At 36.9% G+C, this 25,987-nt stretch overlaps 1 protein-coding gene across 1 annotated transcript in view; it reads right to left on the reverse strand.

Moving 5' to 3' along the window:
• Positions 1-25,987, reverse strand: part of LOC107681203 (protein MRVI1-like) — a 55,963-nt gene that overhangs the window by 21,538 nt on the left and 8,438 nt on the right. The window contains exons 8-15 of the mRNA XM_016477421.1: positions 24,043-24,086; positions 17,906-18,011; positions 16,283-16,406; positions 11,604-12,087; positions 4,836-5,054; positions 1,027-1,133; positions 784-839; positions 329-502 (exon numbers count right to left, since the gene is read on the reverse strand). Coding sequence (XP_016332907.1) covers positions 329-502; positions 784-839; positions 1,027-1,133; positions 4,836-5,054; positions 11,604-12,087; positions 16,283-16,406; positions 17,906-18,011; positions 24,043-24,086 — 1,314 coding nt within the window. The remainder of the gene's footprint in view (positions 1-328; positions 503-783; positions 840-1,026; positions 1,134-4,835; positions 5,055-11,603; positions 12,088-16,282; positions 16,407-17,905; positions 18,012-24,042; positions 24,087-25,987) is intronic.

Below are 25,987 nucleotides of genomic sequence, written 5' to 3' on the forward strand. Positions count from 1 at the left end.
TGTGTGTGTGTATGTTAATATATGTGTGTGTAGTTTACATTTTTTCCCCATTAGGCATTTTAATTAAGTTGGAATATTTTATACATGTTTTAATTAAGTTAGAATATTTTATTACATGAAATTACCTTAATTTAATCATAAATAAATAAGGAAATAAACAAACAAATAAATAAATAAATAAATAACATATTCAAGTGTAAATGACTTTTTTATGTGTAAATTACGTTTTTTGTTTGTTTAAATCAATTAAGTTTAAAAAAAGGCCCCCTACGGCCCCCGGTTGAGAAACACTGTCCTAGACGGGAAAGTTGTCATGTTTCTGTTGTACCTGTTGGAGATTCACTGAGACTACAGGTGGAGCGTCGGCCTCTGCGCTGCAGGAAGCGAACGCTGACTTTCTTGGCCTCCTCGAGCAGCTCCAGATTCTTCTGACGATCCTCTTCAGATAACTGCAGCTCAGGAAGCTGATCCTTCACCAGGTCTATCACGTGTCCATCATCATCTCAAACACAAATACACACACACAACCTAAACACAGCTGTAACACACACCAACTCGCCAACTCGTAGGAAGAAAGTAAACAGAAATCAAAGTGGAAACGACTTTAAGCTATCCTACTGCAGCTGTCCATAATGCATTACTTTAAAGCTTTAACCAAATGTAAACACATAAAGTTACAAACATTTTATCTTATAATATGCCATTTGAAAACAAATGTCTCTAAATACTAAATAAATATCTAAAGCAGTATCTTTTCACATTGGAGTGTGTAGTTGAACGTACCCACTGCGGTGATGGGACATGAAGATGCAGAGTTTCGGGAGAGACGAGGCCTAGGGCTGTGTGGTTTGACACAGATTAAAACAAAACATTAAACCAACATTAAACCAACACATTCTCAACATAACCGAGCAGGTTTATATTCAGCTAAAGTACAAACAGTGACTCTTTATTACTAAAACTGCTGTTTAAAGATTGGACAATAAAGATTTTTGGTAATCTTTTAATGGCTCTTGACATGAATACCTTGCTTTCTCCAGAGGACAGGGCTCTTGCTTGCTGACTTGTCTTGGAAGCACAATAGCTGGTGGAGTCATGGTTACATTCACCATCTTGCTTTCAACTGGAGCATACTACAAAAAAAGGTCACACTCTTGGAGAGCAGTGAGGCTGAGGGTTTTACATTTTTTAAACTGACACTTTTACTTTGAAGAGTTCAAAATATTTTGCTAAATATTCTCATTCGGCATGATAATGTTAATTCAAGAAGAATTGGGGAATGCTCCCATTAAACTAAATGTGATCCGGCCTGTTCCTGTTTTAACTCACTGACATGATACAAACAGAAATGTGGAATAAAAAGGCAAAAGTGACACAAAAGCTTGAACTTGCACATAATAAACAAACTTTTAAACACAAAAGAAGATATTTTGAAGAACACCAGGTGACCAAACAGTTTTTGGTAGCAATTCCATAGAATTCTCTCTATACTATGGAGGTTACCAACATTCTTCAAAATATCTTCTTTTGTGTACAATAGAAGAAAGAAACTCACAGGTTTGGAACAACATGAAGGTGAGTAAATGATGACAGAATTTTCATTTTTGGCACAATGCAAAAATGTATTTTTGTGTCAGAAAATATGACAGGGGATGGTCAGGGATGTATGGCATATCAGCACTATATCGGTTACAGGACAATATCAGTTTTTAAATTCAGCAGTTACAGTAGTGGCCGATACTGGATATTTTTAGGAGTCAATATTGAATTGTTTCTGTCTAATTTAAAATTTAAATACTGACACATCTCATCATTAAGACAGTATATTTTGAATGTCTTTTTAACTTATTGCTTTTTTGTTGTTATTTTAGCCATAAATCTAGCTAGCTACTAGCTACTAGATTTGTGCTTGAAAAAAGGCCAACACAAAAATTAAATCTTAATTCAATACATATACCTGAAACAATTCTTAATATTGTATGCAGACTACACTTACTTAAGTGCATATTTCGACCAGAAAACAAGACTAATTATGATTTTTTTTGTAGAGTACTGCAGCGGCAAAGAAGAGAAATTAAGAGCAAACAGTAAGATGTGATGATTTTTCAACCACAGCATTCAGTCCTGAGGCAGTATGGGAAATTTCCCAACTGTACTGTGCAGCAGGTCCACTTTTTTAGCCCCTGCACAAACAATTTCACACATGCCAGCTCAAAACCCTTAGCTTTATCCCATGGGAAAAACATGTTGCGATAACATCCCCTTTACGAGAGGAAGCAAAATATTAGTCATTGCAATAGTCCAATTACACTGTTGTTTTTCTTTTTTTTTCATTATTGCGTAATTCTGTAACTACTGATTTATAATTGATCTATGTAAATACTTGATTTTTTATTAAGGGGTCATATGATGCGATTTCAATTTTTCCTTTCTCTTTGGAGTGTCATATTATATAAAACTCACCATAGTTACAGTCTATTATAAAACATCTAATTTCATTCTCTGAGAGCAAAAAAAAAACCATTCAAATAGCATCAGGAAGTGCTCTCTGACAGAGATTTACAACATGCCACATACCATCAAGTGCTGTCATACTTTTATACACAAGAACCGTGCTAAAGTTCTTGAGTTTAGTACTTCAGTACAAAGTGGAAGCTTTATTTGTTTGGCCTTTATTCTGGGATTAGATTACTGAAGTGTAATATGATTTTAAAGAGTGGCCTTATCTGAGTCCCAACCTTTTATGAGTCACTGCGTGAGTGGATTGTACTCACTCAAGAATAACATAATGGCTATAATGAAACAACAACCCCTGACAGGCTTTGATGTTGAAATGATCTGTGGTCTCCAAAAGGAAAACAGAATAGTAAATCCTGAAGCTTGTCGTCAGTGAAGCAATAGCTCTTCTCACTCACAGGCCATGACAGAGAGACATTTGTAAAGAGCCTAATATACTTCAAGCGAAATCGAAGAACAAACTGGTGTGATGTCATTTCAAACAAAATCATGCCAAAACGAAGTTCATTTTGGGAGTTCAAAACAACTCGCCAAAGCGAACTTTCGGAAAAAATTTGCTCCGGCTGGTGACCACCTTCAAACTACCATTGGTCCATGGCAATTACATAACAGGTAGGTGTGCCCCTGAGCTCCGCCTCCTTTGACATGGCTCCGCCTTCTTTGCACACAAAGTGCAGAGCTGCTTTATAGTATCAATTGTAAGTAAACTGAAAACGACACTGGCATTGTTTTTTCATGCTGAATAGTTTAATACTGTTTAATAATACTTTAAAGCTGCATACTTTAAAGCAATCTATTTTATAAAGTGCAATATAAATAAACTGCAAACATATCCTGTGATGTCATTTCAAACAAAATCATGCCAAAACGAAGTTCATTTTGGGAGTTCAAAACAACTCGCCAAAGCGAACTTTCGGAAAAAATTTGCTCCGGCTGGTGACCACCTTCAAACTACCATTGGTCCATGGCAATTACATAACAGGTAGGTGTGCCCCTGAGCTCCGCCTCCTTTGACATGGCTCCGCCTTCTTTGCACACAAAGTGCAGAGCTGCTTTATAGTATCAATTGTAAGTAAACTGAAAACGACACTGGCATTGTTTTTTCATGCTGAATAGTTTAATACTGTTTAATAATACTTTAAAGCTGCATACTTTAAAGCAATCTATTTTATAAAGTGCAATATAAATAAACTGCAAACATATCCACTGATCAAACGCTTTCTTAACTACTGTTTTCGCATTTTTGTTATGTGTTCATTTTGTTATTGAGAGGAAAGTGTGCAGAACATATTTACATATTCATCTAAATTCCGCTACCAGCAGATATACACAAAGTGTATATTGCTGCTCATGTATTTCAAACTTCTTTTTACTCTTCTACCATTAAGCAAAATTCGGCATTGGGCCCTAACTGTGTAACGTGACATTATTAAACTAGTAGGATTTCAAATATCCATTCTGTGGCATTAGGGTACTGATAATATCTGAATCTCGATTGAGAGTGGAATGTTGTCTTTCAGGAAAAGATTACATGCACTTTCTTCCTCCTCAGATGAACATCTTTATAGGGATCATATGTCAGATGTAATGTGGTTAGGGCACGTGTTTGAAGGTGAAGAGAGTAATTTTTGCACCGCTAGTTACACTAAATTGACTCAATCTGTTTGATTAGCCAGATTGGGTCAGTTATATAGCAACCACTGGTGGGACTGTTAGACCGACTAGTTATAGAGGTAATCAAATGGGTGACACAAGTCTGAATCTTGTAGGCAGAACCAGTATCCAGAACCTCCAAGAAAAATCTTTTATTTGGTATTGTTTGATAAACACCATAGTGAATACAAAAATTTGAACAGCTCTTTGAAAACATGTAAATAGTCTTTTGCTTTTTTTTTTAACTTGGCATGCAGAAGTCAGAAAGTAGCACACGCTTCACTTGTGTACCGCTGCATTTCTGCTTTTTCGTAAGTGCCACCTACTGTCAGAGAGTGAAAATGCATTTTCATTCAGCCCAAATCCATTTTTTTGCATATCAGACATTTAGCAAAAAAACAAACAAACATGAAATACAATTTTTACAAATCCATTTCTAGCTATGATTCATATGTGGTATGAAATCCTATTGAAATCCTGTAGTATGAAATCTTTATTTTGCTGTTGTTGGTGTTTTTGGCATAGGCATAACAATGCAACGCCATTGCCATAGAAAGCAACGCAGAACACGGAGAAGGAAAGAGTGGAATGGATACACAAATATTAAGATTTGGACTGACAGCGTGAATATAGCCTGATGCGATGTGAAAGATAGTTTGACTCACTGTGGAGGGCGAGCTGGATGTACTGTCGTGCTCCTCTGGGGAATCTTCCTCTTCCTCAGGAAGGGTGGGCATGGCGGGGATGAGCGGGGGCCGAGAGCGTGTGTGAAGGAAGATAAAAGGAGTGACAGACTTTGTCACAAAACTATGAGCTCTCTTTAGTGAAGTTTGCTCACCCCGTAAGCGTGTGAACTGACATACAGCAGAGGGGTCCTCTTGGTCCTGTACAGACACAACACAACACATACATGTATGAGGAAACAAGCTTATGCAGTCACAGAACAGTACAGTCTTCACTAGTGCTATGGTACACTGAAGGAAATATCATGGTACTGTACAATTACCATATTCTTACGTGTTACTGAATTCTAAGGCACTGTAATGAATACAACGAGAATAGTGAAAGACTGATTAAATGGATGATATTTAACCCTTCTGATAGTGATTCAGCTTCATCAGAATTTTTTATGGAAAATAACCTATTTCTGTAGAATTTTTGATGTGATAATTGAATAAGAAATATGTAAAATAAGCGTTCAACTCAAGTTGCTGTGTTTAAATTGCATTATACAAATTTTAGCATTTTGCTCACTCTTCTCACTAGATCAGTGGTTCTCAAACAGAGGGGCTGAAAAATTTCCAAGCAGGGCTCTGAACCGCTTCAAGGAACGAAAACGAAAACCGGAAACGAATGAAATTTTGACAGGATCAGAACCAGAAACAGAAACGAAATCAAATTTTATAGTTCCTAACAGAATCGAAAATTTGAAATGGCTATTAACCGGTTAATAACGTTATTTCATCGTTCCATTTAATATTTGAAATTTGCTGTCAACCAATCAAGAATTCAATTAGTACGGTCTATGCAAATGTGAAGCTGACCCACCCAGCCAGTGAAATGCCCCCCGCGCTCAACTGTAAATTCATCATAGGTAAGTCGCAATGGCAATGCATTAGAGTTTATCCGAGGATAGTGTAAGATGGATTCAACAGATCACGTGCACACAGACACAACATATTTTGCGACATTGCAGCCTGTTCATTATCAAAATAAAATACAGTTAAAGAAACATAAAAAGCTGCACTGCTCCGTTGTACAATCTGTTGCGTTCAGCGTGACCACCGCCTCACTGTGCTATTATAGCCGATGTGAAGGATGATGTTGATGCGAGTGAAGTATTTTTTCTAGGCAAACCGGTTTCGGAACGATAATAATACAGAGGAATGCAGGAACAGAAACATTAAAATATCGATTCTGCTTGGAGTGTACCGATTGGATTTTTTTTTTGTTTTCAAGCCCTGCTTCCAAGAAGGCCTCAAGATGACTTAAAATTGTTTAAAATATAACAAAACAAGCATTGAAATAAGTCCAAACAACATAAAATCAAGATAACTTATTTTAATTTACCCCCTTAACAACTGTTTTTATTTTCTCTAAAGAACTAGGATTCCCACTGTCTAGAAAACCCTGGATATATGAGGTAGCCCAATTTAAAAAGTGTTTTCAAGACCTGGAAATGTCATGTAAAATGATCAAATCTTCATAGGGAAATGATAATGATAACAAACCTTAAAGACAGACCTGTTGTGAGTTTCCAGGATGTTGTTCGATGACTTATACTTTTGTTGAAGCCTACTCTTTGCATTATTTCAACTTATTTAAAAAAATAATTGTCTTTAACATTGGAATTCTTGGGGGAAAAATACCAGAAGGTGCAGCAAATCGCATTTACAAAATTACATTTAATCATTAAGCAGATGCTTTTATCCAAAGCAACTTACAAATGAGGATGCAGAAGCAAGCAAACAATATATATAGGGATGTATAGGAATAGGAACCTCTTAACCACAGTGTGACATTTGCTTGGCAAAATATATGCATGTTTCCCCCCACTGGCATTTGTCCTATCACAAAACCCCATCTTCATGTTCCTGCCTCTAAGAGAGGTTCAAGAGGAAATGTTTCCCTACAGCAAAATAAGTTACTTATGGCATCTCATATACAAAAATACTGCTACAGTGATGAGCACTGCCAACAAAAACAACATCTGAAAGTGTCATCATTAGAAGAAGAAAAACTGTTATTTGCAGAATAAATATGGGACCAACATCAACAGCCAATGAGAGTGGAGTATTTGCCTATTTATATTACCTCTAACAGCTTATCTCTATCATAAACAAATGTCTGAAAATATGCATGAGTCATTAATGCAGCAAATCATAATGGGGCTGTTTCACTTGTGTAAAACCATCTGTCTGTCGAGTTGTGGTATTAACACGGCTTGGTCTCAAGATACAGATCGAGGAGAAAGGAGAATCCTTCATTCTCCCAAAGGAATGCATTTCAATTTCCATTAAATCTCATCTGAATGCTACAAAGGCTATCTTTGGCTTCCTGTACACCCAAACAAAATAAGAGACAATTTCAGAGACAAATCCTATTTTAGTGAATGTCTTATAAGGGAAGAGAAACTCAAGAGTGTTTACACAGCAGTGAATTCACATTTGAGTCATTATAAAACTGGACCATGATTGTACAGAAGAAAACAGACTCCTCACTAGTAACAAGCACAAATAAACCCTGCATCACTCATCCCACACACCTCTAAAACGTAAGAATCGACTAAATGACTAATGAAATATTGGCTGGAAATGTCACTGGATTTACAGCTGCATCACTAAATAGGTTTTTACGTTTTCTAAAGAAAATGTGAGTGCTACCACAATGCTAGGGTGTGTGGATGTTGCCAGTGTTTTACTATGTGGTTCTGAGCAAGTTGTTTTGTGGTTGCTAATTTGTTCTGGGTGGTTGGTAGGGTATTCAGTCAAAAGATCCTACCCTCAAGTCCCAAATGGACAGGTTTCCTCTAAAGCTGTGAATTTTATTTATGTGAACCATTGAAATGTTGCAAAGCTATTTGCAGATAAAATAGCCTTCCCATTCAATAGGTTCAAGAGAACAGAACCATCATTTCCGGATAGTAAAAGATTAAATTGTTCAATATAATAAACTGCTTTTATGATTTTGTTCCAACTTGGAGCTCACACACAAAAGGTTATCATGAACCTTGAGTTTGCAAGCAATCAGCAACAGTTCCATATGTTTGGGATGCTATGCGAAGATATTGGTCAGCTGATATTTTCTTCTCTCAGGAGTGTCCAATCCTGATCCTGGAAGGCCACTGACCTGTAGTTTAGTTCCAACCAGGGTCAGAAATGAACGGGGGCTTGTGGCAAAAATGATACCAAGATGAACAAAAATGCCCCACAAATTCAAGTTAAAGGGGCAAAATTTAGGGCAAAAAAGGGGGCAAAACATTTGTGCCCCTGCACATTTAAACAATCGATTACAGCTGTCGCAACTGAAAATAAATGTGAAAATGAATGCAAAGTGTCTGTTCACGAAATTACATTTTGATTCGCTCACACACTGCATCAGATCACTTTTTACGCATTGGTTTTTTGCAGCATTGAACCTTATGACCAATCAAACGTGTTTCCGCTGAGCTTAGGAATGCAATGGCCAATCAGAGACGCTTAGATTAGTCAATGCTGAAAACTCCTGAGTTGTTGTTGAGTGTGTGCATGCTCACTGATTGAATTTGTTGCACTCATAATAAAAAACAGTGCGCAAAAACAATGTAAATAAAAGATTCACTTCGTAGCTTCAGTGATTATAGCAGGAGTTTTTGCATACTTTGCGCTAGACTAGATTTAACGTCATGGACATGTTTGTTTGTAAAGCCACAGCCAGAATATATGACGAGCCGTTTCCCCAAATCGCAGAGACAAAACACAAAAATGTTTTTATATGTATTCTATTAATCAACTTTAATAATCATTATTACTAGAAGTCGACCGATGTATTGGTTTTGGCAATTAATTTGCACCGATAGTTGATAGCTGGAACTATCGGTTATCGGCAAAAATCTATGCCGATAGTTGCGTCCATTGCTGGAGCGGCTGGGAAGGGTCCCCTGTCATTAGAGGCAGATCTCGGCATCTAGAGGCAGAGATCACTGACAGCATGTGCTATTCGTTTAGACGTGACACTGCGTGCTGGACAGAGCGGGACATTTCAGATGTGGATTTAAACATCGACAACGAAACGGTGTGTACACAGTATACTGTAGTGCATGTTTCATATCATCACTAAGTGATTAATTTGTTGACTAGATGCTGCATTAGTGGAGAAAGGACAGCAGTATGTTTGCTATCAAGGCTAAGAGGACGCACACATTAGCAGCACCTCAAGCAGTTAAAACAATGTGACCAAAACACGCTACCACACCATGTTACCATATATTTGCATTAGTTTATATCTAACTGGTCACATTAATGCATTTGTTAGCCAGCAAAGTTGCATATTTAAAGCTAAAGACGTGAAAAAGCAAACTGATATGATCATTGAGCCGACCTGAATCCTGAATCCTGCCGCGCCACAGACCGCCATCAAAGAGTTTTACATTACATCATATCAGTCCCAAATTCACCCTGGGCTGGAATATTGTTTATTGTGCATTTTTCAGTGAAACATTTGTCTTTCTGTGGCTCTAATAAAGTCTGTATGTTTCACATAAAGAGATATAATACAGATCGCGCTGTCTCTTTCTGTTTGCTTTGTTCTTTTTTAAACACCGAACTTCAAACTCATCTATCTTTTTAATCATTCTTTAAATAAACTGTTAAATAATCATACTTTAAATAAAATTAAATAAACTGTTTTAGACCGCCTATTTAATTGAACGTGACGTGTCCAGTGTGTGTGTGTGTGATACCTACGAGTTCAAGAGACGCAGCGCTGCGCTTTTGCCCGGTGTGACTAACATATTTTGTTATTTTGATTAGATAATCATCAAGTGTTCTAGAATAGAAGCAGTTAAACTGTAAGAGTATACATACAATATCCATATAATTTCAATACTGTGGCCTTTGTGTACATATTTAAAGTTGGCCATATTTAGCATGACTAATAGCTTTACAATAAGAGTCCATTTGTAACATTAACTAAGATTGATAAAAGCAGTAGAATAGAAGTAGAGTGCATGAATTTCAACATTTACTGATATATTTTTAAATGTTGAAGTTGCTTTTGTTAACATTAATAAACCATGAACTAAATTTAATGATCAATATATAATTAATATTTGTATTCATTTACAAATTATGGTTCAGTAAATTTTTTAAATAGTAGAGCACTATTTTAGTTTTCGTTCAGTATCCATTTGAAAAACTATCGGCTGATAATCGTATCGGCAAAGTGTGGTCCAACCTAGCTATCGGTATCGGTAAAATCCACTTTCGGTCAACCTCTAATTATTACAATATCAAGCACAATAATTGGCAATAATGATTTCTGTCATAATATTGCAGCCATATTAGCTCCTGTTTTTAAATGTCTAATTTAGATACAATTTTAAACAGTCAATTGTTACTGGCAACAGTTTTAAGTATTTTGATTGATTGTAGTAATTGGTTAAATTCAAGTATTTGACATTAAAGACAACACAGATACAATTATTAATGTGTATTTTGATAAAATTGCCCTCACGAATGTAAAAAATGCCCTTGGAAATCAATTCTAAGGGGCAAAATTGGCCCCTTAATGGAAAAGTTAATTTCTGACCCTGGCTCCAACCCCAATTAAACACACCTGAACCAAAGTAATCATGGTTTTCAGGATAACTAGAATCTTCCAGGAAGGTATGTTGGGACCAGTTAGAGCTAAACTCTGCAGGACATTGGCCCTCTAGGACCAGGATTGGACACCCGTTATCTCTAACAAATGATTCAGTCACATGACTTTTCATGCACATCAAGGATTTCTTTTTCTGTAAATGTGATTCCATAGTAGTTTATGTACATCTTACCACAGAATAAAAAATTCTGTCAAACGAGCATATGTTTTTATGCACATTTTGGATATTTTATGCGCATCTTGGTGTTTCCAATTAACAATATCCCAAAATCTGTATTGAAATAATGACATAACCAATTGATCCTGGTCCTTAAAATGGTTTAGGATGCTTTGCTTTTCAATTTTTTTTCCACGTTTCCTCAGAGTACCTCACTTCAACCAGGTGCACATTTTGAGGCATCAATCATGTCTGTAGCACAAATGGGATGTTATGCATTCCATTTTAACACTTAAAAAGTATTAGTAAAACTGATTTTGCCCAAACAAGCATCATTAAATGTTTAAAATGGCATCAATGGAAGCACAAGACAGTTTGAGATGTGCTATTCTTGCTCCTACCTCAGGGCTGTCTAATCATGGTCCTGAAGGGCCAACATCCAGAATTTAGCTTCAATCCACCCTAATACACCTGCTTGAAAGTTTTTATTCATCCTGAGGACTTTGATTGGCTGGTTCAGCTACGCCTAAATAGGTTGCAGCTAAACTCTGCAGGAAGGTGGCCCTGCAAGAACAGAACTGCCTACCTCGTCCTAGATGATACAAAAATACTCAACACCCCTCCCTCAAATGGGGTTATATTAGAACCAAAACACTGGGAAGGATGCATACCTTAAATGGGAAAAACATTCTCGAGTCCAGGTTAAAAAGAAGGATGGAGTATTACTGAGTTTTTCTTTTTTTTTAAAAGGCAATTGATTCCAGAGGCTTACAGAGAATTAAATGAAGGAATTCTCAATAAACAAAGTGTTTTTATCAATACATATATCCAAGGTGCATGGCTCATTGTGGACAGTGAATCGTACCAAATGAAATGATATGGTTCAACAAACTGTTTGATAATGGATGTAACTCACCCCTGGAGTGTCAGTTAGATCTTCACCTTGGACACTTGGATTCTTTGATGTTTCTGAATCACTTGTTTTAGGTTCCTCTTGAGTCTCACTGTTCCCTGTCCTTGCTTGACTCTCTCCACTGCTTTTAGATTCCTCTTGACTCCTCCCAGTGCATTCTAAATCTCCTCTTCCCTCTTGACGACTCCCAGTATCCTCTACTTGGGTCTCCCCTGATGAATTGAATCCTTGATTATCCCAGACGTCCCCTGACTCGGAAGGCTGCCCTTGGTTCAGAAGTTTTAAGGCCTCTGTCCTGCTGCTATGTTCTGATTTTTGGCACTTCCCAGAACCCTCTATTTGTCCTCTGCTGTTTTGTAGCTCAGTTCCTGCACATCCAGTCTCTACTTTATTTAGACTCCTGCACGTTCCCTCGTTTACAGCTAAGGTGTTCCTAATAGCCTCTGACTCTGAGAGGAAGATGTCATTGCTTGCTGGCCGGTCTAACCTAAAGGAAAACAAAGATCAAAACAACTCACTTACTTTCCATAACCTATGCACAATCTAGAACAATGTAGCATACCAATATACTGCTTATTAATTCAAATACAACCAGATTTTTTAATTTTATGAAAGAAAATGTGAGTGGTGTTTGCCCATGCCAAACTTGCCCATGCACAATGAAACCGGGCCCATTGACTTCCACAGTACTTTTTTTCCATACTGTGGAGGTAAGTGGAGATCAGGAGCTGTTTGGTATCCAACATTCTTCAAAATATCTTATTTTAAGTTCAACAGAAGAAAGAAACTCATGCAAGTTTGAAACAACTTGAGGCTGGAGTGGAATTTTCATTTTTGGGTGGAGTATCCCTTTAACTAGAATCCTTTTAATTAGGTGCATATTATGATATCTGGATGGTTGCTAAGATGTTTGGGTGAGTAGTAGGTGGTTACTAGTGTGTCCTGGTGGTTGCTCTGTAGTTACAGAGATTCAGGGTCTGAAAATGTGTATTGAGGTGTTCCAGTGGTTGCTTAGTAGTTATTAAAAGGGTCCTATTACGTTTTTTCACTTTTCAAGTTTAGGTAGTGTGTGGTGTTGCTATTTGAGAACAAGAACAAAAAAAAAAAGAAAGATCTGCAAGGTTACAAAGCTCAAACTCCACTCTAAATGGAGATATTCTCTTTATCAGAAAAAACTTTTCATAAACCACAACAAATGGCTACAACAGACTACAACACACTCCTTCCAGCTATTGTGGCGTTATAAAGTCACTAATTTAAATAATTCCAACCCACAGAATACGCAAAAAAAGTGGGCGAGGACTGGTTGAGCTGCACTAGAGAAGACAAAGAAGAGCTGCTGTAGTAACGTGTTGTTGTCATGCGAAGAGATGCTTTTCCTATGGTCGCCGTGATTTGGCCAAGTCAGATATGTTCCTGGATCAACATCTTTTGTTGATCCTGGAACAACATTACTGTCCAAAAACACAGACCTAACGCTATCCCTACCCCTAAACCTAACCCTACCTATAATTTATCCCAAAAATCAGAGGGAAATGATAGCTGAATAACAAGGGTGCAGAAGCACCTAACCCTTGTTGTAAGTCTAAAACATTTTCTGTAAATGTATCCCTTAATTTTGATTGGTTGAATGGGATGTTGTTCCAGGATCAACAAAGATGTTGATCCAGGATCATGTTGTACTAACCCTAGCCTAACCCTTTTCCTATATACAGTAACGGCAGTTACTTTTAAATGGCGTATAACATTGTATCTAAAATGTATACGAAAATTACACACACACAAAAAACCCCACTCTAAAACGTCCTGTAAAATCGGTGTTTGCAAAAGTTCTGCATGATCCTCTTGTTCATAAACATTCTCAGGGTCTGAATCGGGCTTGAACTAGTACACCCTCAGAAATAAAGGTACAAAAGCTGTCACTGGGGCAGTACCATTTCAAAATGTATGCATATTGGGTGCATATTGGTACCTTAAAGATACATATTAGTAGTGCTGGGTGGTATACCGGTTCATACCGAATACCGGTGTTTATTTTTGTTATGATATGAATTTTTAAAATACCGCAATATTTTAAAAATTCCAGAGTTTGTTCCAGAAATGACACGCCCCTTAACGTAACTGGTTTCATCTGCTCAGCTGTAAATATTAACAATGTTGTCAATTTCGCCAAATCAGTCTCAGACAAAATGGTACAATAGCTGTCACTGGGCCCGGCACCTTTTCAAAAGGTACTAATATGTACCATTTATGTACTAATATGGACAGTTGAGGTATGTCGCAAACAACGTTCGGAATGTGACACTGTTTGAAAGGGGTCCCTTTTCACTGGTGCACTGTGGTGAGGGAACAGCTGTATGTGTTACTAAGCGTGAAAGTTCCGAAACTGAAGCTGTAGAACTAATAGAACGTGATGACAGAAGAACTCATCCACAATATCCACATTGACCGCCACGAATATCCACCGCCCCCTGCCATCAGCTCCCGCGTCTCACACACACACACGAGCACGACTTTAGCACTAGATTTAGCAACTTTCAGACCCTTTTAGTGGCTTTTTTCCATAGAATATTCATACTGACAAACCTAGCGACTTTTTTGGATAAACCTTAGCTATGGTTCAGTTGGAAGATTTCGCCAGTGCTGTCCCGCGAACGCGAGGTCTGACTTTCCCGGAGAAGTGTCGCCTCTCTTGGCGTCTGTTCTGTGCAGTGAGCGGCAGAGAAGCAGCGCATTCAGTTGGCCGCACCGCAGCCGACTCGTCAATAAATGAGTACAAAACAGCGTTTCCTAGCACCTGTCGCTTACTGATTGTTTGGAATTATAAATATGAGCGTAGTTCATCTGTTAATATCACATGCACTGTTTTGTTTGTTGTTTTTTTTAGTTTACTCAGATGCAGGCAGTGCGCTGCATGAGAAAAAAAGTAATACAGCCAAGACAACCGCATAGCCACTCTTTAGTGTAGATGCATGTTGATTTTATCAGACGATGCCGCGATTATAAATGAGAGTGACTCCTGGTTAACGTGTATCAAAAGGGGTCGTGTTTAGTCAATATTTAGTGTGGTATTTTTGGACAATATTCACTCATCATGACAGTAAAATAGGGCATTCTAAGTCAATATACTGCAGTATTTCCTCTCTCAATCAGTAGAAAATATAGTTAACACTCTAATGACAATCTAAAAAAATACCGTCATGTACCGTGAAACCGGTATAATTTTGAAAAATACCGTGATATAAATTTTTGGTCATACCGCCCAGCACTACACATTAGTACCTCAACTGTCCATATTAGTACATAAATGGTACATATTAGTACCTTTTGAAAAGGTGCCGGGCCCAGTGACAGCTATTGTACCATTTTGTCTGAGACTGATTTGGCAAAATTGACAACATTGTTAATATTTACAGCTGAGCCGATGAAAACAGTTACGTTAAGGGGCGTGTCATTTCTGGAACACACTCAAAGCGGTTCACCAATCACAACATACTCGGCCAGCTAACCAATCAGAGCACATTTTGTATCGTCGAAACAGGAACTAAACGGGTCATTTGAGACAGACTGGGAAGAGAGATACTGCAATAATGTAAAATGTGAAAAAGAATGTGTTTTCAGAACAATCAAGCATGAAAAGATTTTCTCGTATAACCCAAAAAACCAATCAAGACTTTGTAAAACGGCATACAGCACTCTGGGTAGTTTCTAAGGGTGCTTTCACACCTGGCCCGTTGTTTCAGAACCTGGCATGTTTCCCCCCTTAGCTCGGTTCATTTGGGCATATGTGAACACGGCAATCGCGCTCGGATCCGCAATCAGTCAAAACAATCGGTCCGAGATCGCCTGAACGAGGTGGTCTCGGCTCGATTGAAAACGAACTCTGGAGCGGTTCGGTTGTAGAGAGAAAGCAATCCGATCCAAAGGACCAACGAACCAGGCTATATCACAATGTATGATGGGTAACTACATAAGTTCCGTGAAAAGCATTAGCTTTGTTGTTTTGCTAATACCTCAAAAAGAACCTGTGAATGTCTGTGGGTGAGCACGTATTCGCCATTCAATATCAAAGCGCACTTTTTCATTTTATAATGTCGTTTTATTGCTCTTCTTCGTAGTAGGTGCATTTAAAAAATGTTTTCCCGATGAATCCTGGACTCCTGCTCAAAATGATAAATTAATATATCTACAGCTACAAAAAAAAATCCAACAATCAGCCCGCGAAGCTGTTGTCGTTCCATCCTGGCGGATGACAGCTGTGACAGCTAAGTGGAAATAAACCGTAGAACTTTGACCAAAGTTTCGGAACAAAGCATCGATCTACAGGTGTGAAAGCACCCCAAGTAGTTCCAAGTATATCCAAGTCAAAAGGGCTCAGTCGAGGTCTCTACGATATTTTGGTCCCTAGACATTTAGTGTAGCAAACTAATAGTGGAAAAATACATTTTTCTCTATAGCATTACCTAAGAAGAATGTGTCCTTTGGGTTATTGGTCCACGCTAAAAGGGTTTACACGTATCAGTTGGAAGTCAAAGTAATTTATTGGGGCCACGGTGGGTGACAGTATAAACTCTGGTGCTCCTGCACAGTCTCACCTCACGCTGGATCATCTTTGTGTGAGGATTTTACATAAACACACACAAGCCTTGTCCTGTAAGAAGTGAAGGAATGTAAACACTGACCCAGCTACATTCTCCTGTCTGTTGTGCGGCGTGGGCTCCTCACAAGCTGACGGTCCCGGCAAAGAGCTCTCAGTACAGAGTAAAGCAGGACTCTGTAGGGTAAGCGCTCCCACAAATGGAAGACCTGAAAGAAACCAATACTGTTAAGCAGACAATGAGATCTCTTGTTTGTCCTAGAGAGCAAAGAGATTAAATTGAGACCAAGAGAAGACTTTTGGAATCTTGTCTTCCGTGAAAAAGACACATGTCGGCTGCAGAATTTACAAGAGATCTCAACTTTGTCTCAAACTATGGTCAAATTTGCAAAGTCCGCAATCAAAAGTCAGAGTTCTCAATATGAACTCAAACTCTTCCAAGACCAAACAGCTCTATACTCGTACTATATGCCAACAATAGTCTCACAAATTACACAGCGAAACAAGTTTTTATACAATTTTTGTTTTGCTTTGCTATTTTCATGAAGTTTGACATGCTGAAGACGAAAATCACATTGCTTTTTGTGTATCATTAACAGTGCTTATGAAAACTAAAAAAATATGTTGACAACTTACACAAGCTAATCTGTTACTCATGCATAAAAATGACATGGTACATGCATAATACTGAGCTAACAACAGTTTGACATAAGCAGTTACCAAAAGCGAGTCATCCAAAACTTCAGAAGTGTACATTCCCTTACGAAAATTAATCATGATTTTACTACAAATAAAACCAAAAACCATGGTAACCACAAATTAACCACGGTTTTGCAACACTAAAGGCCCGTTCACACCAAGGACGATAACTATATAGTTCTAAAAATCGTTCTCCATATTAAAGAATAGCAGAGTCCACACCACAGCTATAACGATAAAGGCACAGAGAAACAATATCGCTTGAATCACTTCCAGAATGATTTTTTCCAGCTGATGAACGATACAAACATTGACACCCAATCAGAATCCTTCCTGCTGTCCTGAGCTTGAGATTTTAAAGCAGCAGATGATATTGTCCGCTGGTGTGGACGCTAATATCGTTATCTTTATAGTTATCGTTCTTGGTGTGAATGGGGCTTAACCATTGTTTAACCATGGTATTTGTAGTAAAACTGTGGTTATAACAAAACATGGTTACTACACTTTTACTATATTAAAACCATGGCTAATTTTTGTAGGGGTTGGATGTTTTTGTCTTTTATGACTAGTCCCACAATGTTCTGGAATGTTCCAGAAAGCACTAGAATATTACAGAAAGTTACAGAAGCTTCTAGAATGCTCCCATCCTTGCAAAAGCAAAATATCTTTTAAAGGGGTCATATGATGCTATTTTAAAGATCATTATTTTGTGTGCAAAATCAGTACAAAAACTCATCTGTACTAAACCAATGTTTCATAATTAATGACAGAAGTTCTAAACTTTACCTGACCTAGATATTTACCAAAATACCGATGCTATCTGAAAATAAATAGTACATTAATAATAAGCACGACAGAATTACAAAAGAACCATAAAAATGTAAGTGAAACATATTTTTGTTACATTGCCTTATTTTGGATGAAACATCTGAGGCGAAGTTGATTATTTCTTTGAAACATAACTGAGAACACATGAGCTAAGAAAAGAGCAATCTTTTTGTAATATTACCTGTAGACACTGGCTCGTAGCAAACACTGACAGCACGTCTCAGCCAAAGCTCAGATGGTGAACCAGGATCCTGATCTAGGAGGGTTGCATCTGGGTTTTGGCTGACCTTAAAGACAATACACAACATACACATTTTCATCGATGACTCTATGCCAGATTAATCTTTCCTCTGTTCTGTTGTGTGCTGTGTATGTTATCTTATCAGAAAAGACCATTCAAAATATAATTTTATATAATATATAAAAATAAAATATAATAATTTCCCTAACACTTTGTCTAAAATAGGAGAGTGTAGTGCTGAGCGGACGAGATAACGGTTTTGAAGGCACAATATCAGCACAATCTTTTCCACATTCAACACAGGACGTGCGAAGCCTCAGAGCACTGCAATGATTGATATTGGCTTGATTTTGATGGGAGTTTATGAATCATGTTTTGTGATGTGCTTTAGACACAGCTGTCAGCGTTTGACGCATCTTTAAAAGCGAAATCCATTCCCAAATGCTTTCTTCAACTGTTACTTCAAAATAGAGATTGACTTTTTCTTATATTCCTGCTTTTCGGAATTTTCTCCTGAGAAAAATACCCTAGTAATCTTGTGTTTCCTGGAGTGTTTCAACAGACCTTAATAATGTTTAAAACATGCTTAGATGTGCCAATATAGCAAAGTCTGCAATAAAAGTCTTTCAGTACGATTTCAATATTAACTGAAACATTTCCCATTAATTCTATAGCATTATTCGAGCTGTGCGATTCACATTCATTTTATAGCTCTATATCCTTACTGTAAACAACTGTTTCATTTGTTTATTTTTATATTCCTTAAAGGGACAGTTCACCCAAAAATGAAAATGTTGTCATCATTTACTCACCCTCATGTTGTTCCAAACCTGTACGAGTTTCTTTATGTTGAACATAAAAGACGATATTTTGAAGAACGCTGGTAATCGAACAATTGAAGGTCCCTATTGACTTTCATAGTATTTCTTTCCCTACTATGGAAGTCAGTGGGGACCAACAACTCTTTGGTTCTTCAAAATATCTTCTTTTGTGTTCAACATATGAAAGAAACTTATACAGGTTTGGAATGACATGAGAGTGTGTAAATGTTCATTTTTTGGGTAAACTATTAAAGATTTTAAGGTGAAGCATCTGAGACAAAGTTGATATCACAATTTTAAAAACTCTATTAAGCCTCCTGCTATGGAATTGCAAACTCTGAGCAGTAAAAAATAAAAATGTGCTTCTTGCTCCTGACATGTGGTGCGCAACATTTCTGATTCCTCTTTCACCAATAATTACTGTTCACTCTTCACTAAATTTGACCAATGGTATTGTGAGATCCGTAAGTTATCTGTTTCTTCATTCAGATGTGGAATAAATAATTGTGTGTATTAAGCGATTGTTAAATAATTGTAAATATCTCTTAGTGATGACGACATAATTTCTGGCAACGACTGTTTTTGTGATGCAATACAGGAGCAATAGAGTTTTTTTGACTATTTAACATTTTCAGTTCATTGTGTTATTAAACTTTACCTTAAAAAAGTTACTGGACTATCAGATGTTATTCAAGTTCAAATCTTGGGTACATATGAAGAAGCAGCAACAAATATAAGAAATTGGGCAGCTTGCAATCGCAACTATTTTTACACAACTGTTCGAAACTCTAGGTCAGTATATTAAAAAAAGAAATTAATGTTAATTCAGCAAGGATGCATTAAATTGATCAAAAGTGACATGAAAGACTTTTACAATGCTTCAAAAAAAATAAAAAAAATAAATGCTTTTCTTTTAAACTTTCATCAAAGAATGTATAATGGTTTTCACAAAAAAAATGAAAACTGGAATAATGGCTGCTGAAAATTCAGATTTGCCAGGAATAAATCATATTTTATAATGTATTAAATAAGAAAAACAGCCTGGCTTTCACCTCTTTAACAATATCACAATGACTAAGACTATCACAAGTACACAATAAATGTGACCCTGGAGCACAAAACCAGTCTTAAGTCGCTGGGGTATATTTGTAGCAATTGCCAAAAATACATTGTATGGGTCAAAATGATAGATTTTTCTTTTATGCCAACAATCATTAGGATATTAAGTAAAGATCATGTTCCATGAAGATATTTTGTAAATTTCCTACTGTAAATATATTAAAACTTCATTTTTGATTTGTAATATGCATTGCTAAGGACTTAGCATAACTTAGGATAACTTTAAAGGCGATTTTCTCAGTATTTTGATTTTTTTTTTTTTTTGCACCCTCAGATTCCAGATTTTCCTATCCTAACAAACCATACATCAATGGAAAGCTTATTTATTCAGCTTTCAGATGATGTATACATCTCAATTTTGAAAAATTGACACTTAAGACACGTGGTCACAAATATGAAAAACTAGGCATTTGATATACTGTATGTACTATATAAGGGTAAGTAGATGGTAGGGCACTCTAAATAATTTCAGTGGTCCAGCAGCCGTTCAGGGAGGCCAGACAGCAGCACGTTCCCCTGCAGAGAATGACACGCAGATGAATATTGCAGTGTAATCCAATCACCCCGATTATTTCCTGCTGGCTACGAGTCTATGTTTGTGAGCTTTCTCTCTCTATAACTCGCCGTCCGTCTCTCTCTGTGGTCAATCTGGGCTCTATTCTCATTGACTGTATCTATTTTTACTTGGCCTTTGACTGTCACTACTGAGAGGAGTTCAAGTCTTATAAATCTGAGGAGGGTGAAGGTCATTTTGATGGCAGGTCCCTCCGGGTCCCTGATGACCTCAGCGTTACCTCATGGCAAAAGCTCTGATGCGGCTGCATGAGAAAGTGCATGTCCTGCCCCCCTCCCTTCACTTGTTATGTAACACAGATACAGTGAGCCAGATTTGATGAAAATTTGGTTGTGTGAAAAAGGAAGTGGTTGCTATACAGTCACTGTAAAAAACAACAGGAAATGGAGAGAGTGTTTGAGAAACTGGTGATCCAGGTGAGCATCACCAAAAAAACCTGTCATGATAAACTGGGGAAACTAGTTTTTCTCATCCTTTCGGTACATGAAAGAAATGCAGAATTTCAACTTTACAACAGATGTTGAAGAAAATAGTTTCACATACAATGAAAGTATTAGACCACTAGAGATAAAACCACATGAAAATTTCATACCACAATCAAAGTGACCAAAATGATCAAGGTTATCAATATTATGGTATTTCTTTTATCTTTATTTTAATTCTCACCATTAACAAATCATTAACAACGACTTCTTCCTCAATAAACTTAGTAAGGTAGTTGTTAAGTTTAGGTATTAGATCGGATTAGGGATAATGGTCATGCAGAATATGTGCTTTATAAGCACTAATAAACAGTCAATATGTTAATAATAGGCATGCTAATAAACAACTAGTTAATAGTGAGAATTGGTCCCTATATTAAAGTGTTACCAATATTATTCATGGTATTGTTAAAATGTGCTGGAAATTTTCGAAAAGTACTGGTACACACGCTGAAATCATCATTATTTTGAATCATTATTGTGATATTTAAAAACAACAATGATAATTAATAACAATAATTAGCAGAACTATGCACTTCTTGTTTGCATAAATATTAAAAGTAATATAATCTATGTCGGACGGATTTTAATTGAACAAAAAAAAGTTGTGATGTTATCTTCTAAAACGTACTGCAAAGTTCTATAAAGTTTTGAAAAAAAGATTCGTAAAAAGAATGCATTTTGGATTTTCTTAAATACGTTTTTTATTATTAACAACAATTTGAGTGAGTGGTTGAATGGGAAAAAATTTCATTTTTAGAATGTCATGTTAAGTGTGATATGATTTAAATTACATCATATTTTGACTAAATGCACTGGGCTATGTCAACAAAACTAAATTTAAATCAGGATAGATTAGGTATAAATAGCTGTCAATTTCAAGTTACTTTTTATAGTCTAGTATTTGCTTTGCTTTAATGACAGCAGGATGCAATCTGACAATAAATGCCAAGTTCATAAAACCTGAAGATGTTTTGATTTGAGCATCATCCAAAGAGCACCTTGAGCTTCAATGGAAACAAGAACATCTGACTGTCTGTCACATGATCAGTGTCACAATTATGCTTATTTGATTAGAGAGCTATAAATAGAGCAGGAACTAAAACTGTATTTCCAGGTTTAAATTAGACGACGATTGAATCCCAGATTTTAAATGTGGTCTCAGACTTTCAAACACAACTGTATACATGTAACCTGTGCTGATCCTAAGCAGACTGTGCGTAGTTTTAGGCCATTAAAACAATGTCACACCTCCCAAGAAACCATGCTGTGTTCTTTAAAGTATTTCTTTCTTGAAGTGTCCACCGCAAGCTCTTGTCTCAAGAGACATAAATCAATCCATGCAAAGAAAAACTTGCTGAAACTCTACCTGATTGGCCAACAGGGATGAAAGATGCTCTGTCAACAGCCCACTATTTCCTTCAAAGCCCTCTTTGTATTTGTGCTGTTGATATTTTTCCTCAAAGCTCCACAATCTTCAGCGTCCTCTCTCTTTTCCTCTCCCTGACTTTTTTCCCTGCACCAGCCTCCCTGTGACTCCTGGGAGCTTTGACCATTTAAGGAGAAGCCTTCTCGTGCTTCTCCGGACCGCTACTGCAGTGTGTGTGTGTGTGTGTGTGTGTGTGTGTGTGGTTTCTGCCTGATGCTCCAATGAGCTGCAGCTGAAGTACGACTCTGTCCTCCTCAGCCTGTATGTTTTGGGCCTCTGCCTCTTTCTGATTTAGATTTAGAATTTTATGGATGAGTGGGAAACTGGTTTGTCCTCTGCACCCTGTTAATGACAGAAATTGACTTTCTTTCCTCTTTAAATATCACTAATAAACATGCACACGCTAGTTAATAAGAAGCATCTGAACTACAGCAAAAACAAGCCACTAAAGAGGAAGCGATGAAGAGGTTTTTTTTTATGTCTGAATATGCAAATACTGTGTGACATCCAAAATGTCTTCTTTAAAACAGCTGCTATGCTCAGTGCTTTAAAGGTATTAATAGTAAGAATTGGTCCCTATACTAAAGTGTTACTAATTATACTAGTCCACAATTGTGATAGAGAAAATGGACTCCTCATCAGCAACACAAAAAGATTTTTATGATTTATGACGACATTTTTAGTGGTGCTTTCCATTGTAAACCCTACTGCCGCCATGCCAGGGCAGCTGTTTTCAATCAGAGGGATGGAACCCACAAGGGGCCTTAGAAAACTCCCAAGGGCCTCTAGATGACTTCAAATAATTTAAAATATGACAAAACAAGATTTGAAATAAACTAACAAGCTAACAAGCAAGATGTAAACTGGCATCATGCATCTTATTTTCATTTGTTCCCTCAACAACTGTCATTTTTATTTCGGAACCAGGGCTCTCACAATCTTGGAAAAACTGGATATATGAATGTGATTTCTAGACCTGGAAAGGTCATGGATAAGGAACATATAACTGCCATTATCCATGCCCTTTTACAGTGCAATTATACGTTTAAGTACTGAGTAATATTAATTAAATACATGTACTGTACTTACTATATGGTTAGGGTTAGGATTGGGGTTTGGTTTAGGGTTACTTGCATGCAATTATGCATAATTTATTGATATTATAATAGAAAGTACATGTGTAACAACGACACCTTAAAATAAAGTGTTACCAAAAAAAAAGTCCAGTAAATGTACTGGTAATATAAAGTGTAAACATTCAATTATTGATTTATGTTTGCTTAGTCGAAATAGGTCTGTATGATACTCTTATCACTGTATATGCCTTAGATATTTTCTTCAATGTCTCAGGCAGGCAAAAAAGCATCAGCACACATGGCATTTTGGCATAATTTGTCCATATCACAAATGTGCAGAGTAAGTTATACGCTAAAGTTTAATAAACAATCCCTTAGCCTAAGTATTAGCAACAGTAACAGTGATGTTTGACTATCAATGACTCAAAACTAATGACACAAAGACAAGTAATGTGCTCTGAAGATGCTATGGGACATTTCAAAATACTACAGATTCATCATAAAACACCAACGTTAAAATTCAAATTACAATAATGGAAAAAAACATATATATAATTAATATAAAGAGCTATTTACCTTGTTGCTGTGTTCCTCTGCTGGCGTGCGCAGAAGCGAGCCACCTGTTTGAAAGCAGCAAGAGAGATCCAGGCTTATTTGCAAGTCACGGGTCTGTCATGCAAATGCACAAGTGTTAAAATGCACATGAAATAGCAGGCCATCCTACAGCATGACGCACCAAAGGAGGCGTAGCGCTTGATTGACAGCCGAGTTTTCAATACTCCTTTCAGACTCACTTTCTCCCTCCCAACCCTGCCTCCATATCTAAGGGCAACAATAACCTGGCAACCATTTACATGAGGAGCTTGATCCTCTGGTTGAAAGCACTCGGCGAAGCACAGACTCATTGTTTCACTTTCTTCAAAAGCATGTACCAATTGGACAGCGGTTGTAAAACATTCAATGATGCGCTACAAACAGCGATAATCACTATGCTCAGAATTTTGCATCTTAAAACTACTAAATCAATCAATGCAATAACTATGTTCCATAATTCATAGTCTGGGTTAAATGCAGGTCATGGTAAAAACAAGCTGTTCGACATTAATCACTGACATCTTCAGGAGAAGAAAACAAGATGAAGGATTTATAGCAGCTGTTATAAACGAGGAGAGTGTTTTCGGTTGATAAATACAGACTGTCATTCAGCCCACTGCTTGGATCTTTATATCTTTATGACTGAGTGTAATGTACAGCAATGAGATTGAGATGAGCAGCTCGAAATGAGAACCAGACACAACTGATATGCTGACATTTCCCATTACAGTGACTACAACCAATGCATGATGACTTTGCTTGTGCTGGTAATGAACAAACTGATCTAATTGTCTAATGTATAAAATGTCTGGTAAATACATGTCAATATGCAATTATTTCTTATCTGAAAAAGACAAACTAAAAAGACCTTGCAAAAAGAGGAACTTCGTTAAAGATCAAAAAACATTTCAAGCAGACCACAAAAGCTAAACACTAAACACTAAACCAAATGTCCTCCCAGAAGAACAGGCTTTTCTGTAGGGTGAAATAATCTGGTAAATGCTTTGCATTAACCCTCTCACTCATAAAACGTCTCTAGAAACTCGTTCAGTTCTGCGTACGTGCTTCATGCTGCAACATTTGCATGTTAAAAAACCACACAAACAACCTTTGAGAGAATAAATATAAGTTAGATGACACTATAATATTAAAATATAATAAAAGTTCATTATTTAATATTTAGATAATGCTTAAAAGATCAATAGTCAATCATTTACTTACTTTCATTTTGTTCCAAATCTGTAATACTTCCTGTCTTGCGTGGAGCACAAAATTAGTTATCTAGACAAATGTCAAGTCAGACAGGTTTGGAATGGCATTTTCATTTCTGGGTAACCTAACGCTTTACTTAATATTAAATATCACACTGGGGTTGGTCTGAGGTGAATGGATAAACAAATACATCTGTTCAAAAGTTTGGGGTCAGAAAGATTATTCAAATTAATTAATAGTTATATACTATGGAAGCCCGTTTCCGCCACTGAATAAAAAATAAAACAACGTAATTGCGACTTTGAGAAAAAAAGTCAGAATTGTGAGATATAAGCTTGCAATTCATATCTTGCAATTCTGCAATTAAATTGCGAGTTATAAAGTCAAAATTGCGAGTTATAAAGTCAGAACTGCAAGATATAAACTCGCAATTGCGAGTTATAAAGTCAGAATTGCGAGATATAAACTCGCAATTCTGACTTTCTTTTTTTCTCACAATTGCGAGTTTATATCTCACAATTATGACTTTTTTCTCAGAATTGCGAGATATAAACTCACAATTCATATCTTGCAATTCTGCAATTCAATTGCGAGTTATAAAGACAAAATTGCGAGTTATAAAGTCAGAACTGCAAGATATAAACTCGCAATTGCGAGTTATAAAGTCAGAATTGCGAGTTATAAAGTCAGAATTGCGAGATATAAACTCGCAATT

This window comes from Sinocyclocheilus anshuiensis, unplaced genomic scaffold (genome assembly GCF_001515605.1).
Source record: "Sinocyclocheilus anshuiensis isolate Anshui unplaced genomic scaffold, SAMN03320099.WGS_v1.1 scaffold2202, whole genome shotgun sequence".
In the NCBI taxonomy this organism is placed as follows: Eukaryota; Metazoa; Chordata; class Actinopteri; order Cypriniformes; family Cyprinidae; genus Sinocyclocheilus; species Sinocyclocheilus anshuiensis.